Genomic DNA, 21722 nt, shown 5'->3' with positions numbered 1-21722 from the left:
CATTACTCAGGAAAGTTTTACCAAAATAAGAAAAAAAAAGTCGCTCAGATTGTGTCCCAGTAGAGAGGGCCTCTGGTCAGATACTGGCCAGCTACACCACCCCAGGCCCAAGTAAGACCAGTCCCAGCCCTCAGCCTGGAGCCAGGGAAATCCCAGCGAAAGAACAGCCGACGTGGCAGAGGGAGCGTGGGCACTGGGGCCGGGCAGGCTGGGTTCAAGTTCTAGCTCTTGTCAGTTTCTCCACCTCAGTTCTCAGCTGCCTGATCTGAGAACTGGGGATAAACAGCCAGCTTGCAAGGGTGCGTGTGAGGCTGGGGCTCCATGTGGGAAGCACCTAACAGGTCCCTCTGCCCCAATGGCATCTGTGGCCCCCACGCTGCTGGGCTGGCTGAGGACGGCGCAGTCGCTCTCAGCACTGCCTACTGGCAACAGAGCAATGGCCCCATCCTCACCCCGAGGCCTGTGGGGTGAAGAGGATCTGAGCTTGGGGTCCCTCCCGGCTCACCTTCAGGCTGGTGAGCGGCCCTGCTGCAGGGCAGAGCTGGACCCTGTGCTGGTCTTGACTGCTCTTCTCTTGCCTGCTGTCTCCAAACCATCACGAGTGGTTGATTGCATGAGGTTAGGCGTTAAAAAAGCCTCTGAGGCTGAGTCAGCAGGAGAGAGCACAGCAATCAATTAGCAATATCCACCGTGGCCTTGGCCTGGAGAGCATGTCTTCTTGTCTTCTGCATCTTTAGTTGGTGCACAGCAAAGACCCAGAGCATAGATGACTGAGATTCAGCTACACCACGGCATGCTGGTGACCTTGGACAAATCCTGTTAACTCCCTGAGCCTCAGTCTTTCACCCGAGAAATGGGGAGAATATTGTGATTCATCTCACAGGACTGTTGTGAGGATTAAGTGAAATGGTGTATTTGTAGGTATTAATAAAATTTTATGAGTGAATGAGGTTTTTTAGTCTCTTATTTCTTAGGTGAGTCAATAGCGAGGTAAAAGAGCTCTGGGCTGGGGCACCTGGGTGGCTCAGTTGGTTAAGCGACTGCCTTCGGCTCAGGTCATGATCCTGGAGTCCCGGGATCGAGTCCCACATCGGGCTCCCTGCTCAGCAGGGAGTCTGCTTCTCCCTCTGACCCTCCTCCCTCTCACGCTCTCTGTCTCTCATTCTCTCTCTCGCAAATAAATAAAATCTTAAAAAAAAAAAAAAAAAGAGCTCTGGGCTGGATTGTTTTTGTACTGGGTGACCCAGGCCCACTGCTTTCTCTGACCCTCAATTTTCCTTATCCATAAAATGGGCCTGTTTCTTACAAAATATTGAATATACATTTAGCATGCAACCCAGGGTCCCACTCCTAGGGAATTAGCCCAGAGCAATGGAAATGTGTTCACATAAAAACTTGCACATGGGTGTTCGTAGCAGCTTTACTCACAGCGGCCCCAAACTAGAATCCACCCAAATGCCCATGAACAAGAGACTTGGCTCTAGAGCCAGGCTGACTGGGGCTAGAATTCAGCCTCCCACTTTCCCCAATCCACTGTGCAACCTGGGGCAAAGGAGTGGTTTCCCTTCCGGAGTCTCAGCTTCCAGAATAGTCCTCTGATTCAAAGTCAGCAAAACTCCCAGCTCTGGGCTGAACACCAGGCATGCGACTGGCCCTCATCAAACGTGGACTTCTCCAGGATCCCACCGATGGGGAGACCAGTGCCAAGAAGGGAGAAGCTCCCACGACTCACAACTCTGCAATGGCAGAGGTGGTCAGAACCCCATGCTCTTCCACACCATTCCTCCGGGCTGTGGTCAGTGCCAGACTGGGAAGTGGGGCAGGCCTGTCCTTTGCATGTATAACAGTTTCCCTGTCGCTAATTACTGTGATTCTTCCATCAGTGACCAGCAGGCCCCCTGCTCTCAGCACAGCGGCTGATGGCTAAATCACCTCGTGCCAGGGTGCTGGGAGAGCTGCCAACCCCACCATGAAACTTCATGCTGGATGCCAGAGCTACCTCCCCACCAGCCTGGGGTCTCTGCAGGACAGAGGTTTGGTCTGGCCAACCCTGAGCTCCACCTCCTAGAGCAGATGCTGAGCCAACACTCCATGATAGTGAGTGAAAACCACACCCAGGTCCTGGTGGCCCCGGAAGGTTCTCCTCCCCTCTCCCTGTGCTGAGGCCATGTGGCCTCTCCTGTCCTTCCCTGAGTGGTTCTCCCAGACTTAGCTGGGAAGGGGACAAACACACTTTTACATTATCATATAATACTTACTTAAATACACACCTTTGTTGCTCTGTGATTACTCATTTTATGTGCCAAGGTGGTTAGACTATGGAACCCAGCTGTTTCGTCAAACACCAGTCTAGAAGTTGCTGTGAAGGTATTTTTGTAGATATGATTAACACTGACAATCAGTTGACTTTGGGTGAAACAGATTACTCTCCATATTGTGGGTGGGCTTTGTCCAATCAGTTGAAGGTCTTAAGAGCAAAGACAGAGGTTCCCCCAAGAAGAAAGAGAATTCTGCCTTAAGACTTCAGAATGGAAACCCTGCTTGAGTTTCTAGCCTACCCAAGCCGCACTACAGATTTCTCCATGCCAGCCCCACGATCACATGAACCAATTCTTTAAAATAAAATCTCTTTCAATAGATAGATACATAGATATATAGATCTCCTACTGGTTCCGGTTCTCTGGAGAACGCTGACTGATAAAACTCTGAGCCCACTCTCCTCATCCAAGTGAATGGAGGTGCCCATAGTGGACATCAGTTGTTTCTACCCATCCAACATCCAGACCTCCTTCTGGTAACAACGCCCTGATTTTGCTCTGGGTGGGGAGATGCCCTCCTCCACCCTCTGTCCAGGTACTTCATGGGGCTGACCTTGCTTCCAAGGGGGGCATAGCCAGGTTTAGCCAATAGGAGCAGGACATTCTCTAGGCCACAGTGACTGGCTAAGGAACAGAATATGTGACCCAATACTGTCCAATAGGACACAGCCCCAGGCTGGGGCTATCTGTATATTCTTTCCCCATCAGAATGTAAAATAATAGGAGTCTGGGCAAAGCCAGCAGAACAGAGAAAAAGAGGCAAGGAATGGAAAGATCAAGCTGTGATGTCATCCTTTGAGCCCCTGGACTCAACCCTTCCTGAAGCTGATGTGAGCCAGTTAAGGTCTCTCCCTGGCTTGGGCCAGTTGGGGTTGGGTTTCTGTACTTTATAACCTGGTACCACCTCCTGAAGCAGGCTTGAGAAAGAGCCTGGCTTCTGTTTTGGACACTGGTGTGCAAGCTTGGAAGCAAAGCTGATGAGCAGGGCAACAGAGGAAAGGCTATGAAGGGAAGGGAGAAGGAGTGGGAGAAGGGACCCAGCAGCAGGGCTGCCAGGGGACAGGCTGGAAGAGAGAAGAGTGGATGGCCGGGTGAATGTGACGCCATGTTGCTCTGTGGGGTGTGATGTAAGCTGCTCCTTGTCTCTCCAGGGAATCTTTAGTAAAGTGACATTTACACTCCCACTCTCAGTGCATGAAAGTCCTGCTATTCCACCTCCACGCGAACACTCAGTATTGTCAGTCTTTTTAATGTCAGCCCTTCTGGTGGGTATATCCCTGTAGTTTTAATTTCCCTTTCCCTTTGTGAGATCCTGTTGAGTACCTTTTCATATGTTCACTGGTCATTGGGATCTCCTTTGTGAAGCACCTACTCAAGTCTCTTGTCCAGTTTGCTATTGGGTTGTCTGGGGTTTTTTTCTTGTTGATTTATAGGAGCTCTTTATATATTTAGGCTATGAGTCCTTTGTAGACTATATATGCTAAATATGGCTACAGGTTGGGCACAGAGACAATAGGCTACTCATGGGACTTAGGTTTATTTGGGATGGGTCTAAAAGAGGTCTTTGGACAAATTATGAAGCTTTTCCAGCTTGGACATTATAGGAATCTCTGACCCTCACATCTAGATTACATGGAGTATTTAAGCGCAGGCCAGGCAGAGCAAAGAAGCAGGAGGGCAGTGGGAAGGAGGAAGACAGAGCCAACAAGTGTTTGCCCTACACCAAGCCCTGTGCCAGATGTGTCACCTGCTTCATCTCACTCCTCCTGCTGCCCCGGCCTTCCCCGAACATGCCAGACTCATCTGCACCTCAGGGCCATTGTGTGTGCCATTCCCTCTGCCTGTGCTGTTCTTTGCAGAGCTGGCTCCTTCTCTTCATTCAAGTGCATGCTCAAATATCACCTCCCCAGAGAAGTCTTCCCTGAGCACTGCAACTGAGAAAGCATTTCCACCATCTCGGTGACCCGACTCTGCTTCACTGATTTTCATTCCATGACCATTGTTAGAGCACACATCTATCTGCTGACATGGTGCTTGGCTGGCTTGCACACAGAATGTAAGATCCATCCAAGGTACTACTCTGTCTTATTCACCACTATATCCCCAGGGCCTGAGGCAGTGCCTGGCACCTAGCAGCTGCTCAGTAAACATTTGTCAAGTGAATGAATGAACGAGCCTCACAACAACCCCGTCAGGTAAATGTCAACACTGTGCCCATTTCACAGATGAGACTCAGAGAAGCGAGGTAGCTTGTCCAAGGTCTCCGAAAACATGGCAGAGCAGGAGTGGAACCCGGTCCTTCTGACTGCACAGGCTGGCCCTGCCCTCCTGCCCCACTCTAGGTTTTCATACAGCCCTGGGGGTGGCAGTTCCATGAAATCGGGACTCTGTCTTAGAACTGGATTTCCTGGCCCCCAGGTGAGCTGGGTCAGAGGCGCCAGGGAGAACGGACTACAGCAGGGACAGTGTGGAGGCTGGGACCCTACCAAGGCGCCAGTGCACGAATTGGAAAAACTAGGCCCACCACTGTGGTCAACCCATCTCCAGAGATGTCCTGAGAGTACCCGAGTCCAAATGCCCCCTCAGAACAGGAACGCTTTTGACGGCAGCCTTGACGGGGAGCTCACTACCTCCTGGGACAGTCCAGTCCAATCTTGCCCTGCTCAAGGGAAGCCAAAGGTGCTAGGGCCTGGCTGGAAGGTCTGGAGGGGGAGCCCAGCACCTCCAGAACGGGGAACAGGGAACTCAGTGCTGCTGGATCTGTGACAAGAAATTAGGTTAAAGAAGGAATCGTCAGCTCATTAACCCGCTCACCAGACTCCACACGCACACAGAGCCTGTTTCAGAGCTACACTGCCGACTGTCAGTGCCTGCCTGGATCCGGGAGGAGCAGTACCAGTACAGTATTTTAGTTATGTGTCGTGCATATTTATTAGGAAGAGGTAAATAAATTAGCTGCCTGCCATCTGCAACCAGCAGCCTACGGTAAGTTTCTTCCCTCCCTCTGCCGCCTCGGGAGGGGCCATACCAGCAAAGCCCTGGTCCTGGCAAAGAATGGGCTCCTTTCTAGTATGATTTTCTCCAGGGTTGGAGCAGCCCTGGAATTATAATTTTTCAGAGAAAATGGACATGGGGTACTTTTGTACACCATTTACCGATAGCTGATCCCCACCAGCCCCCTCAGCAAGCCTGAGAGGTGGGCATATTGTCATCCTCATTTTATAGATGAAGACAAGGAAGCTCAGAGACATTAGGTCACTTGCCTAGGGTCACACAGCAAGTGAGTGGAGAGGCTGAGCTCAAGCTCGGGGAGCGCCAAAGAGTTCCACAGTGTGCAGGGGAGAAAGGCCAGACCAGGAGGTGACTACGTTCCCGGCTCTAGCGCCAGTTGCCCTGGGGCCCACACTGGTCCCTTAACTCTCCTGACCCCTCTCTACTGGATGGGAAAGTAAAACACAACAGGACAGACTTCACACGGGGCTGTGTGGAGACTCAAATTGCCACCAATCCTGAGTGGCCTTCAAGCCCACCACCACCAATGCTCCCGACTCCCCTGCTGAAGGGCCCAGACAGACCCCACCCTGCCCTAGGCCTGCTGTGTGACTCTGGGAACACCAGGGAACCTCCCAGAGCCTCAGTTTTCTCCTCTGTAAAATGGAAAAACAACTGGGCAGGGAAGGACACAGGCTGTGAGGAAGAGCATCTCACGGGTGTGGAAAGGCTTGTAAAACACAGGTCTGGTGGGAGGCAGGCAGTGGGCTAGAGTCAAGGACACTGGGGGAGGAAGGAACCCAGAATGCCAAATGGTGCTACAAAGACCAGAGAGGGGCCATGACTTGCCCAGGGTCACACAGCAGTCGTGGCCATCAGGAGCCTCAGACTATCAGCCTCCCAGGTCACGGAGACAGCCCAGAGCGCGGAGCCCAGCACCTCCCAAGCTCAGCCTAGATCTGAATCTTTTATGAAGCATCATAAATCTCCCCAGAATTGCTCCTGCCCAGGCCCACAAGCCCTGCCTCACTGCCTCTGCCTCCCTGCAGGGCCTTTTCATTAAATTAAGTGCAGAATCTGATGCAATTGCTTTTGATTTTCCCCGAGGGGCCACTGGCCACCTCCCTCCAGGGAGCTTGCGGGGCCAGAGCTGCTGCGGGGTGCTCCCACACCCCTTCATGCAAACAGCATAGAGAGTTCTAGGTAAAATATTATTTTTTAAGATGTTTGATTTCGTATCTTCAGAGCTGACATTAGTAAGCCCCTACTAGGCACGGGCAAAACCTCCTAATAGCCCCAGGAGGAAGAATCAGCCCATTTCACACAGAAAGATAGTTCAGAGCAAAGAGCGGCCCATCAGACCCCCAACTCTGGGGCCCAGTGAGGTGGGGGGGGGACTCCTGATGCGCAGAGCCAGCCTGTCCTAGGGCCACTGCCAGAGGGAACAGGTGTGAGCCACAGCGAGGAGACAGGTCAGACCTCAAGGAGGTCAGGCAGCAGCCACAGGGCATTCTGGAGCAAGCAAGTTTCGCCTCTTGACTTTCTTCATGAAGAGAGAGCAGCAGTAAGAGCAGCTAGTTCCACCAGGCACCTACTGTGTGCCAGGCACTGCAAAGGCTTCCCGTGACTCTCAAAAGAGACCCAAACACCTCCCCTCCACCTGCTGGGCCTGCCGGCCTCACCCCATTCTGCTCTCCTGCTCCCCCACCGCACTATGGCCACACTGGCCTCCAGTCCTCAAACATGCAGTGTGCCCAGGGCCTTTGCCTCTGCCAGGCCATCCGCCTGGAATCCTCCTCTCCCAGCTCCTCCCTTAACTGGTCCCTGCACACATGTCACCTCCTCCAGAAGGCCCTCCCTGACCACCCATCATCACGCTCTTTCATCTCAGCCCCTTTCCTTGTCACAGGGGTAGCACTTTTCCCTATGGACTCTTATCTATTCTCTTATTTGTTTCTCCACCAGTTCATGGCCTGTCTCCCCTGTTCCATAAGGACTAAGACTATCTCGCTTACTACTGTATCCCAGCACTTAGAACCCTGGCTGGCACATAGTAGGTCAGAGTTAAACCACCACAGAATGAAAGGAGAAAGGAAGGAATCAAGCTACACAGGGTCTGAATGCCAGGACCAGGACAAGGGCAGGAGGGAAGCAGCAAATGCCTGGGGTCTGGGCAAGATGATGACAGCCCTCCCCTCCCCACTGGAGGTTGGTTCCCTGCATGGAAGGTGCTGGGGTGGGGGAGGGGTTGGGGAGGGGGTGGCTTCCCAGAGGGAGCGGGGAAGTCTGGTGGGATACGAAGAGGGGGAAATGGCCTGGCATGTGAGGAACAGCAACACTTCAGGAGATTACACAGCCATTAACAATGACAAGTGTAAGAGATAAATAACATCTGCAGGGGGGAAAAGCCCATGCAGAATTATATCAAGGCTGATGATGATCACAGGAAAGCTGAGTCTTACTGCAGCCTCATTTATAACAGCAAAATGCTGGAAACAACCTGGCTACCCAACCGTAGGGGAGCAGGTAAATAAACTCTGCCTGGTACAGACACCCCAGGGGGAACTCTGCAGCTGATCCTATAAAAGCAAGCAAAGCAAAAAAAATAAAAAAAAAAAAAAAAAACCCATAAAATGGTATACATAATATGATCTCAACAAAAATAGACAGTGGGAAAAGAGACTAGAAGGAAATGCACCCAAACTGTCCCTGGATGGTGGGTTGATGGAGGATGATTTTAATTTTCTTCTTTCTTTCCAAAATGGTCTGCATTTAACAATAACTGCATACTTAATCAGAGAGAAAGTAACCTGATATAAAAGGATACTCTTGGGGCTCCTGGGTGGCTCAGTCAGTTCAGCGTCTAACTCTTGATTTCAGCTCAGATCATGATTTCAGGGCCGTGAGATCTAGCCCTGTATCAGGCTCTGCACTGGACATGGAGTCCACTTGAGATTCTCTCACCCTCTCCCTCAGCCCCTCCCCCTGCTTGTGCTAGCTCTCTCTCTCTCTCTCTCTCTCTCTCAAATAAAAAAAATGAAACCTTTTTTTTTTTTTTTTTAAAAAGGGTACTCTTTTTAATGACAGCAAGAGGGCAGAAAAATGTGTACATATTAGTGCTGTATGGAGAAGGAGGGACATTGCAATGTCTTTTTTTTTTTAACTGATATTGCTGTGTTTAATTATTTAAAATAGTTTAAACACCCAACAAACACTTTACAAGTGTTATCTTTTTTAACTGGAAACAGAAAAAGGATGAACCGTGAAACTGGTCAACAGGAGGGCTGAGAAATGAGTCCTAGCTCAGGCATGAAGTGGGGCAAATCTCTTCTCCTCTCTTGGCCTCAGTCTCCCAGTCTGTAAAATGGCATTAACCACCCCCATTGTTATGGTAGAATCCAAGCCTTGATAGAAAAGGATGCACCCGTGCCTAGCACTTAGTAGATGTTCAGTAAATGTTGCCCTCTGCCCTCTAAGCAAGGGAGATCCCAGCCCAGGATCCCAGGGTCCTTCCAACTACTATAGTCCAACAGGTGGGCAGGGACTGGTCCTCAAACCCTTTTGATCTTGTACCCCATGTGTATAAAAATGTCTGTGCATTCTTCTGCAATAAAACACACATATTATTTATGACTTACCCATGTGCTACCATGTCTATGTATCACTCATATTATAAACATACACAAAACTAGAAAAAACTAAAATGTGTTAGAAAACAAATGTCACTAAAGCTCTTAATACTTTTTTTTCCATCTCTTTCCCCAAGAGACTGTCCTGGGTGAGGCACCCCACCCCACTCTGGAGACCACCACCTGAGTCTGTGGGCTCCTGGATGGCGGAGACCCCTGAGATCAGTTGAGAGTAGTTCAGAGGGACGTCTGGGGTTTGAGCTGGTTTATCTCTGAAAGAAACAAAACAGCCAAAAGAAAACCACTCAAACCAGAGTCTGACTCCTTGGGTCTAAGGAACCCTGGCCTCCCATGGGACCTGTGCTCTCCCTCTCTCTGGACACAGTCTCCCCGCCTAGAACCTGAGGGAGCTGGACCAAGTGGCTTCTGAGGGAGGGTGCTCTCTGCCGTCCTCAGGCATCATCCCCTTGAGCCCCTTCCCACCCACTTCAGGGAAGCAGCCTCTCCTGGGAGGCCAGGAGGCCACACTGATTTACACCCTCCTGGGGCCCAGTCTCACTATAAAATACAGCTGTCCCCACCCTGCCTGTCCCCTAGGACTCCTGCCAACCACAGCCAGCTGCCCACAAACCCCCAGACATAAATCTTGAGGCCCAGTTCCATCAGCACAGAAGGCAAGCAGTAAACTTGAAGCTCCCGGGTCTCTGGCAGTGAAGCTTCCTGGGAGAATTCACCTTTCAGCCTAGGATAAATTATCCTTGCTGGACTAGAGAGGGGAAGCATTTGTTCATACAGTTGAAAAATGGCTGTTCGAAGGGCACCCCCCCCCATGGGGTTCCCCAGCTGGGCTGCCAGCTCCCGGGGCTATCCATCCAGGAGCCTCCAGGACAGACGTCGCTCAGCAGACCTCTCACACTCAGCCCCCTACAATCCACCCCTGCCTGTCCCCTAGCTCAGTGAAAGGCACCAGCATAACCCCCCAGGCCAGGAGGAATCCCAGTCCGGAAACTCTGAGTGTCATCCAGGCCCGGCCCTCCACATCTGTCCACTGCCACGTCTGGTCCATTCTGTCCCCCATGTCCCCCTGCTCTGGGCTTGCAGTCTGCACCCTGTGAAACAGACAGGTCACAGGCCAAACCAAAGCCACCATCTAGCCCTGAGACCTTGAACAAGCAAACCAACCTCAAATCTTTTTTCCTCTTTTGTAAAATTACACAAATCCCAAAGGGGAGTACAAATCTCAACAGCCATTTTGGAGAGCCGTGTGGCAGTGGGTACTGAGAACCATCTTTTTCTCAACTTGGGGTCTTATGTTGCTCTTTAAAAAGTACAAAATTTTTTAAAGATTTTATTTATTTATTTATTTATTTATTTATTTGACAGGGGAAGAGAAAGAGAGAGAGAGAGAGCATGCGCAGACAAGCAGAGAGGAGCTGCAGGCAGAGGGAGAGGGAGAAGCAGGCCTCCCGCTGAGCAGGGAGCCCGATGTGGGGCTCGATCCCAGGATCCCACCCCGGGACCACGACCTGAGCTGAAGGCAGACGCTCAACCAACTGAGCCACCCAGGTGCCCCAAAAAGTACAAATGTTTTAATCACTCCTCTTTAGGGATAACAGATCTTATGATAAAAGAGCAAGATGCAGAAGGGCATGACGTTATGCCGCTATTTGTGTAAAAGAAAGGGAAAGGGTATGTATGCACAGTGCTAGGAACAGGTAGGTGACAGCGTCCCCTTCCACAGAAGGGGTGGGGGCTTGGCAAACAGGAGCAGAGGTTCGAGAAAGACCACTGAGGTGGTCGGAAGTTTTTCATCTGAGCCACATGACCCTTGTGTTCTCATGCCAGTCTGCCCCTGATAGACAGTTGGTTTCTTTCCTTTTTCCCCCCTCCATTAACACCTCAGCGAATGTTTCTGTCCACGACGCCTTATGCATCTGTGCTAGATTTTCTTCTCTAGACTAGAAAATATTTAGCATACTTATACTTAGAAAAGGAATTGCTGGGTCAAAGGGTGTTAGTGCTTTCCAAACTGCCAGATAACTTGTCAAACTGCCCTCCTATATGCCTCCCCTTCCTGCAGGTCAGCTTCGGTGGCCCCTGTGATCTCACCAACACTAGATGCTACGGATTTTTTAACTTCCCCTTAAAATTGATACTGAGCTGTTGTTTCTCTGAGCATTTTCCTCATGCTAATAGAATAATCCCCTAAAATGTTGAGGTCGGCCGTCTTTTCATTCACTTTCTGGCCATTTGTGTATCTTCTAGTAAATTCCTGCTTGAATCCATGACATTCCTTCTAGACTGTGTATCTTTTCTTATTGATTTGCAGGAGATCCTAATATATACACTGGGTATTAGTCTTTACCTGTGATGTATGCTGTAAATACTCTCCCTCCTGATCCGTGGCTTGTCTTGGAACCTCGTGAACAGTGTCTTTGGTCATATATAACTTCTACATTTTTATGTAGTCCAATTTTTCAATCCTTTCTTTGATGGCATCTACTTTTGTAGCTTCTATTTCCTCTGATAAGGCTGATAACCCGACCTTGCAGGGTTGTTAGGGGGAGTGGAGACAGTGTGAATAAGGCACCCCGCAGTGTGGAGCAGACCCTCCTAGCATGGTCATTTTGCGGGTCTCCCTGCCCCACCTTGCCTCCCATGCCCCAGCAGCCAGCAGTAGCTTCCTGAACACGCCACCCTCCTGCTTAAAAACCCTTCAGCTGCCTGAAGATGATGAAGTTCAAACTCCTTTAGTGGGTGAGTTCAAGGTCTCAAACACAAACACCACTAAGGCTGAGCAAGTGAGCGAATGCATCGGTGGGTGGACAGGGAGCAATGGCAAGCACACCCCCAGCCCACAAGGGACAGCAGAAATGTAAGCCCAGTGTTACCAGATCCTCTGAAGAAAGCTGCAGATCTTTTTCGTTATGTCAAATCCCACCCCCAACACACACACATACACACACACACACACACACACACTCAAAATTTAATGACAACCAATTTCTTTACACCACTGTCAGGGTCAAGCAAGACCCATTTGTGACTGGGGTGTGGCCATCTCTACCCTCACAATCTGTCCACAGCCAGAATCGTGCCCCCCCCCCCCCCCCCCCCACACACATAGTGCGACCAGCCGACAGGCCAGCCATGCTGCACAACTGTGGTCACACCAGGTCCTTCTCAACTCTGTGCTTTTGCACACACTGATCTCTTGGCCTTAAGTGCCCTTCTCTTCCCGGCCACTCACCTTTGCTCTTTAAAACCCCGGTCAGAGGTCAGCGCCACTTCCCCAATGCCAGGCAGAATTCCACGCCCCTTCCCTGAGTGCCCCATTGCTTGTAATTCCTGGAACCAGAATTCCAAAGGAAGCAGCCTGGGGCCACAGAAAGAGCCCTGGTTTGGGAGAAAGACATTCCTGGGGTAAAAAATTCCTGCTTTGCCACTTCCTAGCAGTGCATCCTTGGGCAAGTGACCAACCCTCTCTGTGCCTCAGGTTCCCAATCGTGAGATGGAGATAGCAAGACCTACACAGGGTCAGGTTTCCGGGAATATAAGACAAAAGGGTATAAGAGAAGTAGCTGGCATGTAGTAGGGGCTTAATAATTGCAGAATGAAAGAATAAATGAAAAGAAGAAGAAGTATTTCCTCAGGATGCTCGAACATACAGGCGAGCCATGTCCTGCTCAGTGAGTAACTGGGCACTGCCCTCACCGTGTCAGTGGCCGTCCCACGAGCGCACCCCACTGCACAACTGGCAAAGCCCTCCCCCATCTGTCATATCTGGAACCTCACAACAGATCTCCTGGAGGCTGGTAATGCTCCCATTTTACAGAGAAGAAAAGTGAAGCTCAGAAAGACAAAGCACAGAGGTTTGTTTAGAGAATGGAATGAGGGGCGCCTGGGTGGCTCAGTCGGCTAAGCACCTGCCTTCAGCTCAGGTCATGATCTTGGGATCCTGGGATCGAGCCCCACATCCGAGACTCCCTGCTCTGCCTTTCTCTCTCTCTCGAATAAATAAATAAAATCTTAAAAAAAAAAAAAAAGAAAGAATAGAATAGAATGAGGCGGGGACTCTACAGCAAGCAGGGAAAGGCTGTTCTGCTCAATGGGGAGCCCCATGCCCACCAGCATCTCGGGCCAAGTCACAGCCTCTCTGAGCCCCAACATCCTCGTCACTAGGCCACTGTGAGCGAAGGATGTGAACACGGTCAGCCCAGGGCCCCTTTCAGAGGAAATGCTCAGAAAGGTGTGTTCTTCCCCTTCCTTCCTCTATTTCACGCACCACTCACTTAGTGGGCACCTACTGTATGCTGGCCCATAAGCTGCAGACCAACAGATGGCCTAGATGAGGCTTCTGCCCCTGGAGCTCTGTGTGTAGTAGAGGAGACAGATGAGGAGACATAGTTATGCTCCAAAAGGAAAGGGGCCAAGACAGAAACGTGGTGGGAGGTCCTCAATCTGCCATGTTGGGAGGAGGGGAACAACAGGAAGCTGCCCCTTGGCCTGGCCTGGGGTTGGAACCAGAGGAAACAATACTTTGCCAGGTGGAGGAGAGGGTGAAGGAGAGGCACTCCAGGCAGAGTGGCAGCCCGAGCAAAGGCTCGGAGGTGGGGCAGAACAAGGTCTGTGCATGACTAAGGAGGTTAGAAAGGTTACTGCAGCCAGATGGCAAAGGGCCTTGAACACCAGAGGCCTCCACTCCAAAAGGAATGCTGCTTGACCCTCGGGATCTTCATTTGGATTGCTGTTTAACATTCTGGAGTTGGGAGGTGGCATGTAAAACTGTGGGTTTTTAGCTTCTCTAGAAAAATCAGATCTGTGATGCTGAGCCAGAGCTCCTATAAAGTCTATATTCTCTGTCCCCCAGACCCATTTCACTCCCTTCATCCACAAATATTTACTGAGCAACTACTATGTGTCAGGCAATGTACTGGTTACTGGAGATAAAATGGAGAATAAGAAAGACACAGCCACAGCCCTCATGGCACTTGCATACTAGTGAGAGAGGAGGGCAACAAACAAGGATATAACATAAGGTCAGGCAGTGGAAAACACTGGAAAGAAAAAGAAAGTTATGGGGCTAAAAAGCTTCCATTTTAGATAGGAGGGTCAGGGAAGGCCTCTCTGAGGAGGAGACAGTTGCATAGATCTAAATGAAGTGAGTGAATCGTGTACCTGTAAGATCAACCCAGCAGCGGGAACAGCAAGTGCAAAGGCCCTGGGGCCTTCTTCACTCATCTTTTGGGTCACTTGCCTTGCCCCCTTAGGCAGGTCAGTGTGAGACCCCTCCTGTAAGTAATGGAGCACATGACGAATGTATAAACAGATGGAAACCACCCCCTGATGTATGTTTCAGATAAAATACCTCTGACTAGTTGGGGGAGAGACGGGCAAATGGAGACAATGAATGGAAGACATGGTACGATTTGTCTCCAATAGGAAACAGGATGATGTTTTTTTTTTCCAATGACAAAGAGGCAGAGGAGGCTCATCATACATGGAACATTAAAACTTGAGCACAGGACAGAGAAACCAAGGGTGGGAGCAGGGAAATCCTCATTTCCTTTCTCACCAGCTGCCTCATCTGCCAAACCCTGCACAATGGGAGGCAGGAGTGGGGAGAAAGAGACTAAGAATGCTGAAGCTTCTCCAGCCCTGATTGTTGCTGTTGTTGCCACGTTTTGTTTTTTTCCCAAGCTGCCCTGGTTGCTGCTGCTTTAGAAAACCCACTGCAATGGAAACACTTTGGTGGGTTTTGCTTGTTTGTCCCCTTCCTAAGCAAAATTCAAGTGTGGATTCCTTGTCCCTTTACCCACAAGGTAGAAGAAACAGAGGGCATTGCTGTTCTAAAGAAGGAGAGGGGAGGAAAAAACAGACCTACAGTCTTCTACCAAACTTCTGGACTGGGGTGGGAGAGGCAATTCTGCCAACTGACATCACAGTCCGTGTCGCGGGACATAACTTCCGCCATTCAAAGCTTTATTTGCATTTTTAGAGATACAGGGAAACGTTGAAAATCGGCTCCAAGGTTGACATTGCAGTTATTAAAACCAAACAAAAGAACCTTTCCCAAGTCTGGCTGGTTCTTCTTAAATTTATCTGGGCCCCCACTACCTGATTTAAGGCAACGAGCAGATGTTTCACAGCAGGAAGCACATTAGCTCCAGATGCCACCGCTTTGTTCAAGACGGGCACACACATGCACTGGCAACCACACACACATTCGCATGCACGCACACACACACACACACACATACACACAAGACTCAGGGCAACGAACATTCGCAAGCTCCCCTTCAGCACTTGGCATGCCGGCATGGACCATTTGTAACCTCTGCCTGCTGTTCTGATAGAGAGATGAGCAGCGGGAGTGAGTAGCCAATCAGATCTTGCCCCATCGTCTTCCCGTTGTCTCCTAGGTAACCGGCACAGGGACACATCAGCTAGCTGGGTACCACGGACACACACACACACACACACACACACACACACACACGTCCATAATTGCAGGAACACCAGATGTGCCTGTCAGAACCCTAGACAGCTCCCGGGAGCGGCCTTCAATGCCTCTGGTCCCCGCCTGTCTGGCAGCCTCAGCCCCTACAGCTTTCCCACCTCCGCTCCTTTACTCATGCCATTCCTCTGCCTGGCGTGCCTCTCCCCACTGCCATCTCCATCACTCAAAACCTTGCTCATGTTCGGAGCCAGCCCATGTCCTTGGTCAAGACTTCCAAAGGTGCCCAACATGGAATAAAATCCACGCTCCTTCCCCTATGGTGATCTGGCCTTTCATGATCTACCTCCTACAGCCTCACTGCTCATCACTCTCCCTCTCCCTTGCTCCTTGCTCTTCCTCCAACAGGTTAAATTGGTCCTCTCCACACTACGCCCTACAGACCAGGGCTTTTCTTGGGACTTGCTATTCCCTCGCCTACTAGCTCTGCCTTCAGCTCTTGGCAGGCCTGAGCCTCCCTGCTCTTTAGTCTCAGCTCAGAAGTCACCTTTCAGAGAGGCTTTCCCTGACACCCTTGGCTACCCTATCTGGAGAAGTTCCCTCCCCTGGGACTCTCCCACAACATTGCCCTCTGCTCTTCTGTTGCCCTCATCTCACTCGTGACTCTAGAACCATCCCAGTCCTACTTATATTTCCTTGTCCCCCGTCTCCCCTCCCTAGAACGTGAAGTCTGTTACAACAGGGACTTTGTCTCGTTCATGCCCATATCCCCAGCCCCCAGAATAGGGCCCAATAAATATTTGTTGAATGAATAAAAAGTCATTTCCTCCTCACTGCTCCTGTATTTCCCCATCTCTCTAATAAGACGAGATGACTTCTATTAACCCTCCTGGCTCACATTCCAAGAGTCCATTAGAGAGCAGAAAGGACTGGCATAAGGAGGAAAATTAATCAGGCCACACCACGGGAAGGATCTGCCAGTGGAAAGCTGACCTGCCCCGGGCTGCAGCGCCCCCCTCCTCTGAGCAGCCTCCCCACTCAGAATTGTTGCTGTCTTCAACTTCACGTTCCCCAAGCACTGGGCACCTTGAACTTTTGTTATCTGAGGGTCTGGGGGCAACTCAAAGCTGAGGACTGGCTTTCATTTTTTGGATCCCACACAGGAACCAGCAAGAGCCTGGGGGCGGTGGGGGCATGCGGGGGAGTCCTCTGGAAGCATTTACTGCAGTAAAGACAAAAAAAAAATGTGTCACTGTCTACAGGACCACAAACATCAAGGTGGAATATCATTAGAACACAAGTCACACACACACATACATACACACACACGCATGCCTGCACACACAAACTCAGAAGCATCATGAAGCTAGAATCAGAGTTCCCCAATCCCAGTGGCAGCCCGTGTCTCTCTTCAATGGACATGACTATGACTTCAGGTTCCAAAAACTGCAGAGTGATCTGGACACGTGTGCTGTGCAAGTGTGTGGGGAGCATAACAGGGAGCATAACCACGCTTTTGGCCAACCTCCTTGGGGAAGGCCAGATGGTGGATTCAAGTAGCCACATGGTAGACACAACCCGATTGGATCCCCCAAATCCTAGCTTTGGAGATCCTCAAGGTGGCTGCTCATAACACAGAAATCCACCCTGAGGCCTGAGCTACTCCACTGACCAATGCACCAGCTCATTTCTCCAAATACGAAATTAAAGCAGATGTAAAGATCAAGAAAGGAAGAGCAGGATTAGCATTTCTTGAGCATCTACTATATGCTAGGCTTTATACTAGAATCTGTTAACACTGATTCCTCAAGACCACCCTGCAAGGTTACACTTCCCACTTCATGGATTGGAAAAAAAAAAAAAAATGAAGCCCAGAAGAATTAAGCAGTATGCCTAAGGTCACAGAGCTGGCAAGTGGAGAGGCCTAAGTCCAGGACATGAGTCTGGTCTTCTTTCCCCAGGGCCTTAAATTATACCACAGAATAAGCAGGTAAGCTGGTTTTATTCAAAATATCCCTCCCGCTGACACTTCGCTGAGGATGCCAGGTCCACATCCCTGTCTCTGTGTCTCTCTCTGTCACTCTTGGGCTTGACTGACCTCCCACCATGAGCCTCTTATCAAGCTGGACACATATATCAAAGCCTCTCATTTGAGATCCAATGTTCCTGTGGCCCAGAGAAAGCCAGGGATTTTGGCTTTTTAAAATAGTAATTTCCTGCCAGCGCGGGTGGATGCACCAGCCACCCTCTGATTTAGTGCTGAGCTCAAGGATCAATCTCAAGTAAGATTTTCCAAGGAAAACTCAAATGCTGGGTACTTCCTGGCATTGACGAAGGGAGAAGTGGCCTCCTCTCAAAAGATGTGGCCAGTGGCACGCAAAATGACTGTAGGTATCCCAAGACCCACATGCCTCATACATGTCACACGTGAGCCTCATTGATACCCGCATGGATCTCAAACATGACACCCACATGCCTCCATGCACACCTCACACACATACACACACACACACACACATACACACACAGGGTGGGGAGTGCAAATCAGGAGCAAGAGAGCAACATCCTCTGTCCCAGGACATCACAGCTCCCACTTCAGGGCCTGCTCTGGGTTATGTGCTATGCCAAGGCCAAGACCTCATTTCATCCCCCTAGGAACCCCACAGGACAAGCGTTAGGCCCTCCCCTTACAGATACAGAAAGTGAGCCTCAGAGAGAGGGAATGACTTGTCCAAGATCACAGAGCATGCCTGTGGTTGAGTTGCCCCGTTTTCTAAAGGGCCAAGCTCAGACTGAACATTGGTCATGGGCACCTGGCTCTGCAAGATTTTCTTCTCAGGGGCACTCCTCCAAGATCTCCTTGTTGGTAACCTTATCCATCTTCCTCCTCCCTCAACCCCAGGGAAGGAAAAACCGACACCCTCTGGGCCCTATAGCTGTCCCATCAGTACCGACTCAGGTTGAAGGAGGAGAGGAAGGTCTGCCCCTCCGCTGGGCAGAGCTATCAGCCTGCCAGGGTCTTGGGGCACCAGCTAAGGCCTGATGAGGGTCTAAACAAGACTCTCCACAAGCTCTGCTTCCAGGTCCTCAGAACCTAGGGCCACAGTGGGGTAGAGGTTACAGACCAGACTTAACCCTGGGGACAGGGCAGGACGAGCAGGGATGAGTTCTCGCTGTCACCCTCCTCTTCCCCTCTCCCATGGCCCACACAGGAGCTTCTAGCCTTGGCTGGAAATGGATCCTTTCCTATGAACTGAGCCGGGCCCAACTTGGGGGGCAGACAGGAAGGGGGGTGCTGGACACCACCAAAATCTTGTTGGTCACAAAGACTTAGGTTCATATCCCTGCTCTACCACCTACTGGCCGTGTGACCTTGGGCAGGAGGCTTCCTCTCTCTGAGGCTCAGTGTCCTCACCTGTAAAGTGGAAAGAATGACAGCGCCCTCCTGAGGGGGCGGCTGTGAAGGTTAAAGACTGGAGCAGATGTGAGGCTCCGGGGTGCCGGTAAGTCCGCCATTATGCCCCCCTAAGTGAGCAGAGGGTGGGCGGCTGCCATTCCCACCTCACTCTAACTCTGACTCACAGTTCTAGCAATTCCTAACTAGCACCGAATCCGAACTTTCCTCAGCAGTGACGGGGCCTGGGCGCGGGTCCTTCCTCCTCCCTACGCCACCGCGGTTCCGACAACAGGTACTGGGGTGGAGCAGCCCTGGAGGCGCCCCGGCGGAGGGGGCTGCGCCGCAGCGCTGCGGCAGGGCCAGGCCCGGGCCGGGGACAGTGCGGCCGAATCTACCCCCCACCCCCGCACCCCACCCCCGCACCCCCTCCCGCCTCCGGCCTCTATGCAACTTTGACGAACTGCAGCCCGTGGGGTCGGCACGGGGCTGCTGCCGGGCGTGCGAAGGAAAGTTGGGTCCCGGCGACTGCGGCGTCGGGATCCGGGTTCCGAAGTCCCCCGCCGAGAGCACCCGCACATTCCGACCCCCGGCAAACTCGCCGGCAGCCGGGAGGCACGTGGCGGCCGCGCCGGCCAGGGCTCGCTCCGGGAACCGGACTCGCGAGCGGGTCCGGGGCTGCGCCCTCGAGGGTTCAGAGGCTGCGCTCCAGCCTCCCGCGGCCGCCCTGCCCCGGGTGCCACCTCCGCGCGCCCTGCGGAGCGCCCCCGCAGGTTTCCCCGACCAGGATCCGCTCCGCACCGCGTGTCCTGCGGTGACCCCGCAAGCTCCGCGCCTCGGACGCGGCCGCCGGCCCTTCGCCTCCCGCGGAGACCCTCAGCCGGCGGCCCCCCGGCCGGCTTGGCGCTGGGTCCGCCCTCCGCGCCCCGCGCCGCGCCGGTGCTCACGGGCCTGGGCAGCGGCCGCGTCCTACCTTCGTCCGGCAGCCGCTGCAGGCAGAGCGCGAGGTTCCTCCGCCAGCCCCGCATCCCCGCGGCCGCCCTGCGGCCCGGCCCGGCCTCGCCAGCCCGGCCCCGGCCCCGCCCCCGCCGGGCTGGGCGGCGCAGCGCAGCGCTGGGGAGGGCCGCGGGCCCGGGGCGCGCCGGGCATGGGCGGCCGCCGAGGGTCGGGGGCCGCCCGGCGCTCCGCTCGGCTCGCGAGCCCGCGGCGGAGCAGCGACGCTCCCCGAGAGCGCGCGCTTTCCCCGGCGCGGGGGGGGCGGGGCGGCGGGCGGGCGCGGAGAGCCAGGCTGGAGGGGGACCCCGCGGGGCCCGCGCGCTCTCGCCCGCCCCGCTTCCCTCCCACGGCCCCCACCGCCCGCGTTTCCAGGCTCCCCACCCCTGAGCTCTCCGAGTCACAGCCTAATAACGCTAATCACCGCCAATTAGTCAATGAATGAATGAGTGAAACAATGAATGCGTTAAATAAATGGTGAAGAAGTGAGTGGCTGAGGGAATAATCGGGTGTATAGATGAGTGAGAAAATGAGTGACTGAATGAATGAATGAGTTAGTGAATTGATGAATGAGAAAATTAATGACTGACTAAATGGGTGAAGGAATATGTAAATAAGTGACTGAGGGAATAAATAAATGAACCAGTGAATCAATGAATGAGGGAGTGCACCCCGGCCTCAGGCCTGTAAGAGGGGTAGGACCCTCCACAGAAGGCCTCACCCTTGCTCTGGGAGGGAGGCCTTTGGGCGGCATCTTGCAGAGGAGACAGGGGAGGCCCAGGGAGGATGGGGCCTGTCCATGGACACACAGCAAAGGCTGGGGGCCAGCAGGAAGGAGGTCGGTCTGTGTGCAGGCTTTGTCTACTGCGCACAATCACAGTTGCCCTCCATCTACCTGGCAGCCGTTGAGTTCACCGGGTCTCAGAGATTCTGCGAACAACAGCCAGGGAAGGGGCACAGGATGGTCTTATCCTCAGAAGTCAGATTTGCTTCCTCCATGGGAATGGGTTGGAGGGGGGGAGGGGAAGGTGGGTGTGCAATCCAGACAGAGGAGTACTACACTGCCATAAAAAAGGAGGAGAATATTCTTTGGAAGAAGACAAAATGAAGAACAGTGTTTATAATATGTGTAGAAAACAGGAGGGAAGGCTCTACATTCATATTTGCTCAAATATGTGGAAAATTATCTCTAGTGGAAACACTGGTCCCTTCCAGAATGGGAATCATGTGGCTAGGGGCAGGTGGGAGAGACTCACTTTTCATTGAATCCCCTTTTGTGCCTCTTGAAATTTTGAAGCCTGGAAATGCATTACCTATCCAAAAAATAAGCTAAATTTTTTAAATACATTTTTACAATATTTATTTTTTCATTTTTTTTACAACAATATTTAAAAAAACATCTATACCTCAGTAAAAGCTGTTTCCTCCCTGACCCAACAAGTCAGCCTATTTGCCTGGATACCCTCTCTCCCACATCTAGCTCAGAGAGGGAGAGGGCCTTGGTAGTCATCAGCAGAGCAAAATACGAATGTGGTGGTCAGTGGAGAGCACATTCTACCCTTTGTGAATGCTGGGAGGAAAACAAGCATCCTCTGCTTCGATCCTGGGTTTGTCAGTTTTTAGCTGTGTGTCTTTGGGCAAATTACCTCATCTTTTTGAGCCTCCCATTCCCCACCTGCAAACCAGAGATCATCATATTGTCCTACCAGAGTCCAGTAAAGCTGGAGCCAGGTACTTGAATTCCAAAAGGTAGTTCAATGGTGGAACCCCAGGCACCTTGACCCTAACAGTAAAGCCACCTAAACTTTGGCCTTCACAAGTAGCCCTTTTGTAAGGTGAGGGTAAGCTTTTTTTTTTTTAAGATTTTATTTATTTGAGAGAGAGAATGAGAGAGAGAGAGCAGGAGCAGAGGGCAGGAGCAGAGGGAAAGGGAGAAGCAG

At 51.8% G+C, this 21722-nt stretch overlaps 1 protein-coding gene across 2 annotated transcripts in view; it reads right to left on the bottom strand.

The window, feature by feature from the left end:
- Nucleotides 1-19829, bottom strand: part of GRIP2 (glutamate receptor interacting protein 2) — a 95862-nt gene extending 76033 nt beyond the window's left edge. For both annotated transcript variants that reach the window (XM_032411999.1, XM_032412003.1), the window contains exon 1: nt 19763-19829. In XM_032411999.1, the coding sequence (XP_032267890.1) occupies nt 19763-19817 (55 nt within the window). In that variant the 5' untranslated portion in view covers nt 19818-19829. The remainder of the gene's footprint in view (nt 1-19762) is intronic.
- Nucleotides 19830-21722: the final 1893 nt, after the last annotated feature.

This window comes from Phoca vitulina, unplaced genomic scaffold, assembly GCF_004348235.1.
Source record: "Phoca vitulina isolate PV1807 unplaced genomic scaffold, GSC_HSeal_1.0 scaffold13, whole genome shotgun sequence".
In the NCBI taxonomy this organism is placed as follows: Eukaryota; Metazoa; Chordata; class Mammalia; order Carnivora; family Phocidae; genus Phoca; species Phoca vitulina.
The sequence above is the reverse complement of the archived record's forward strand: the minus strand, read 5'-3'. Positions and strand labels throughout refer to the sequence as shown.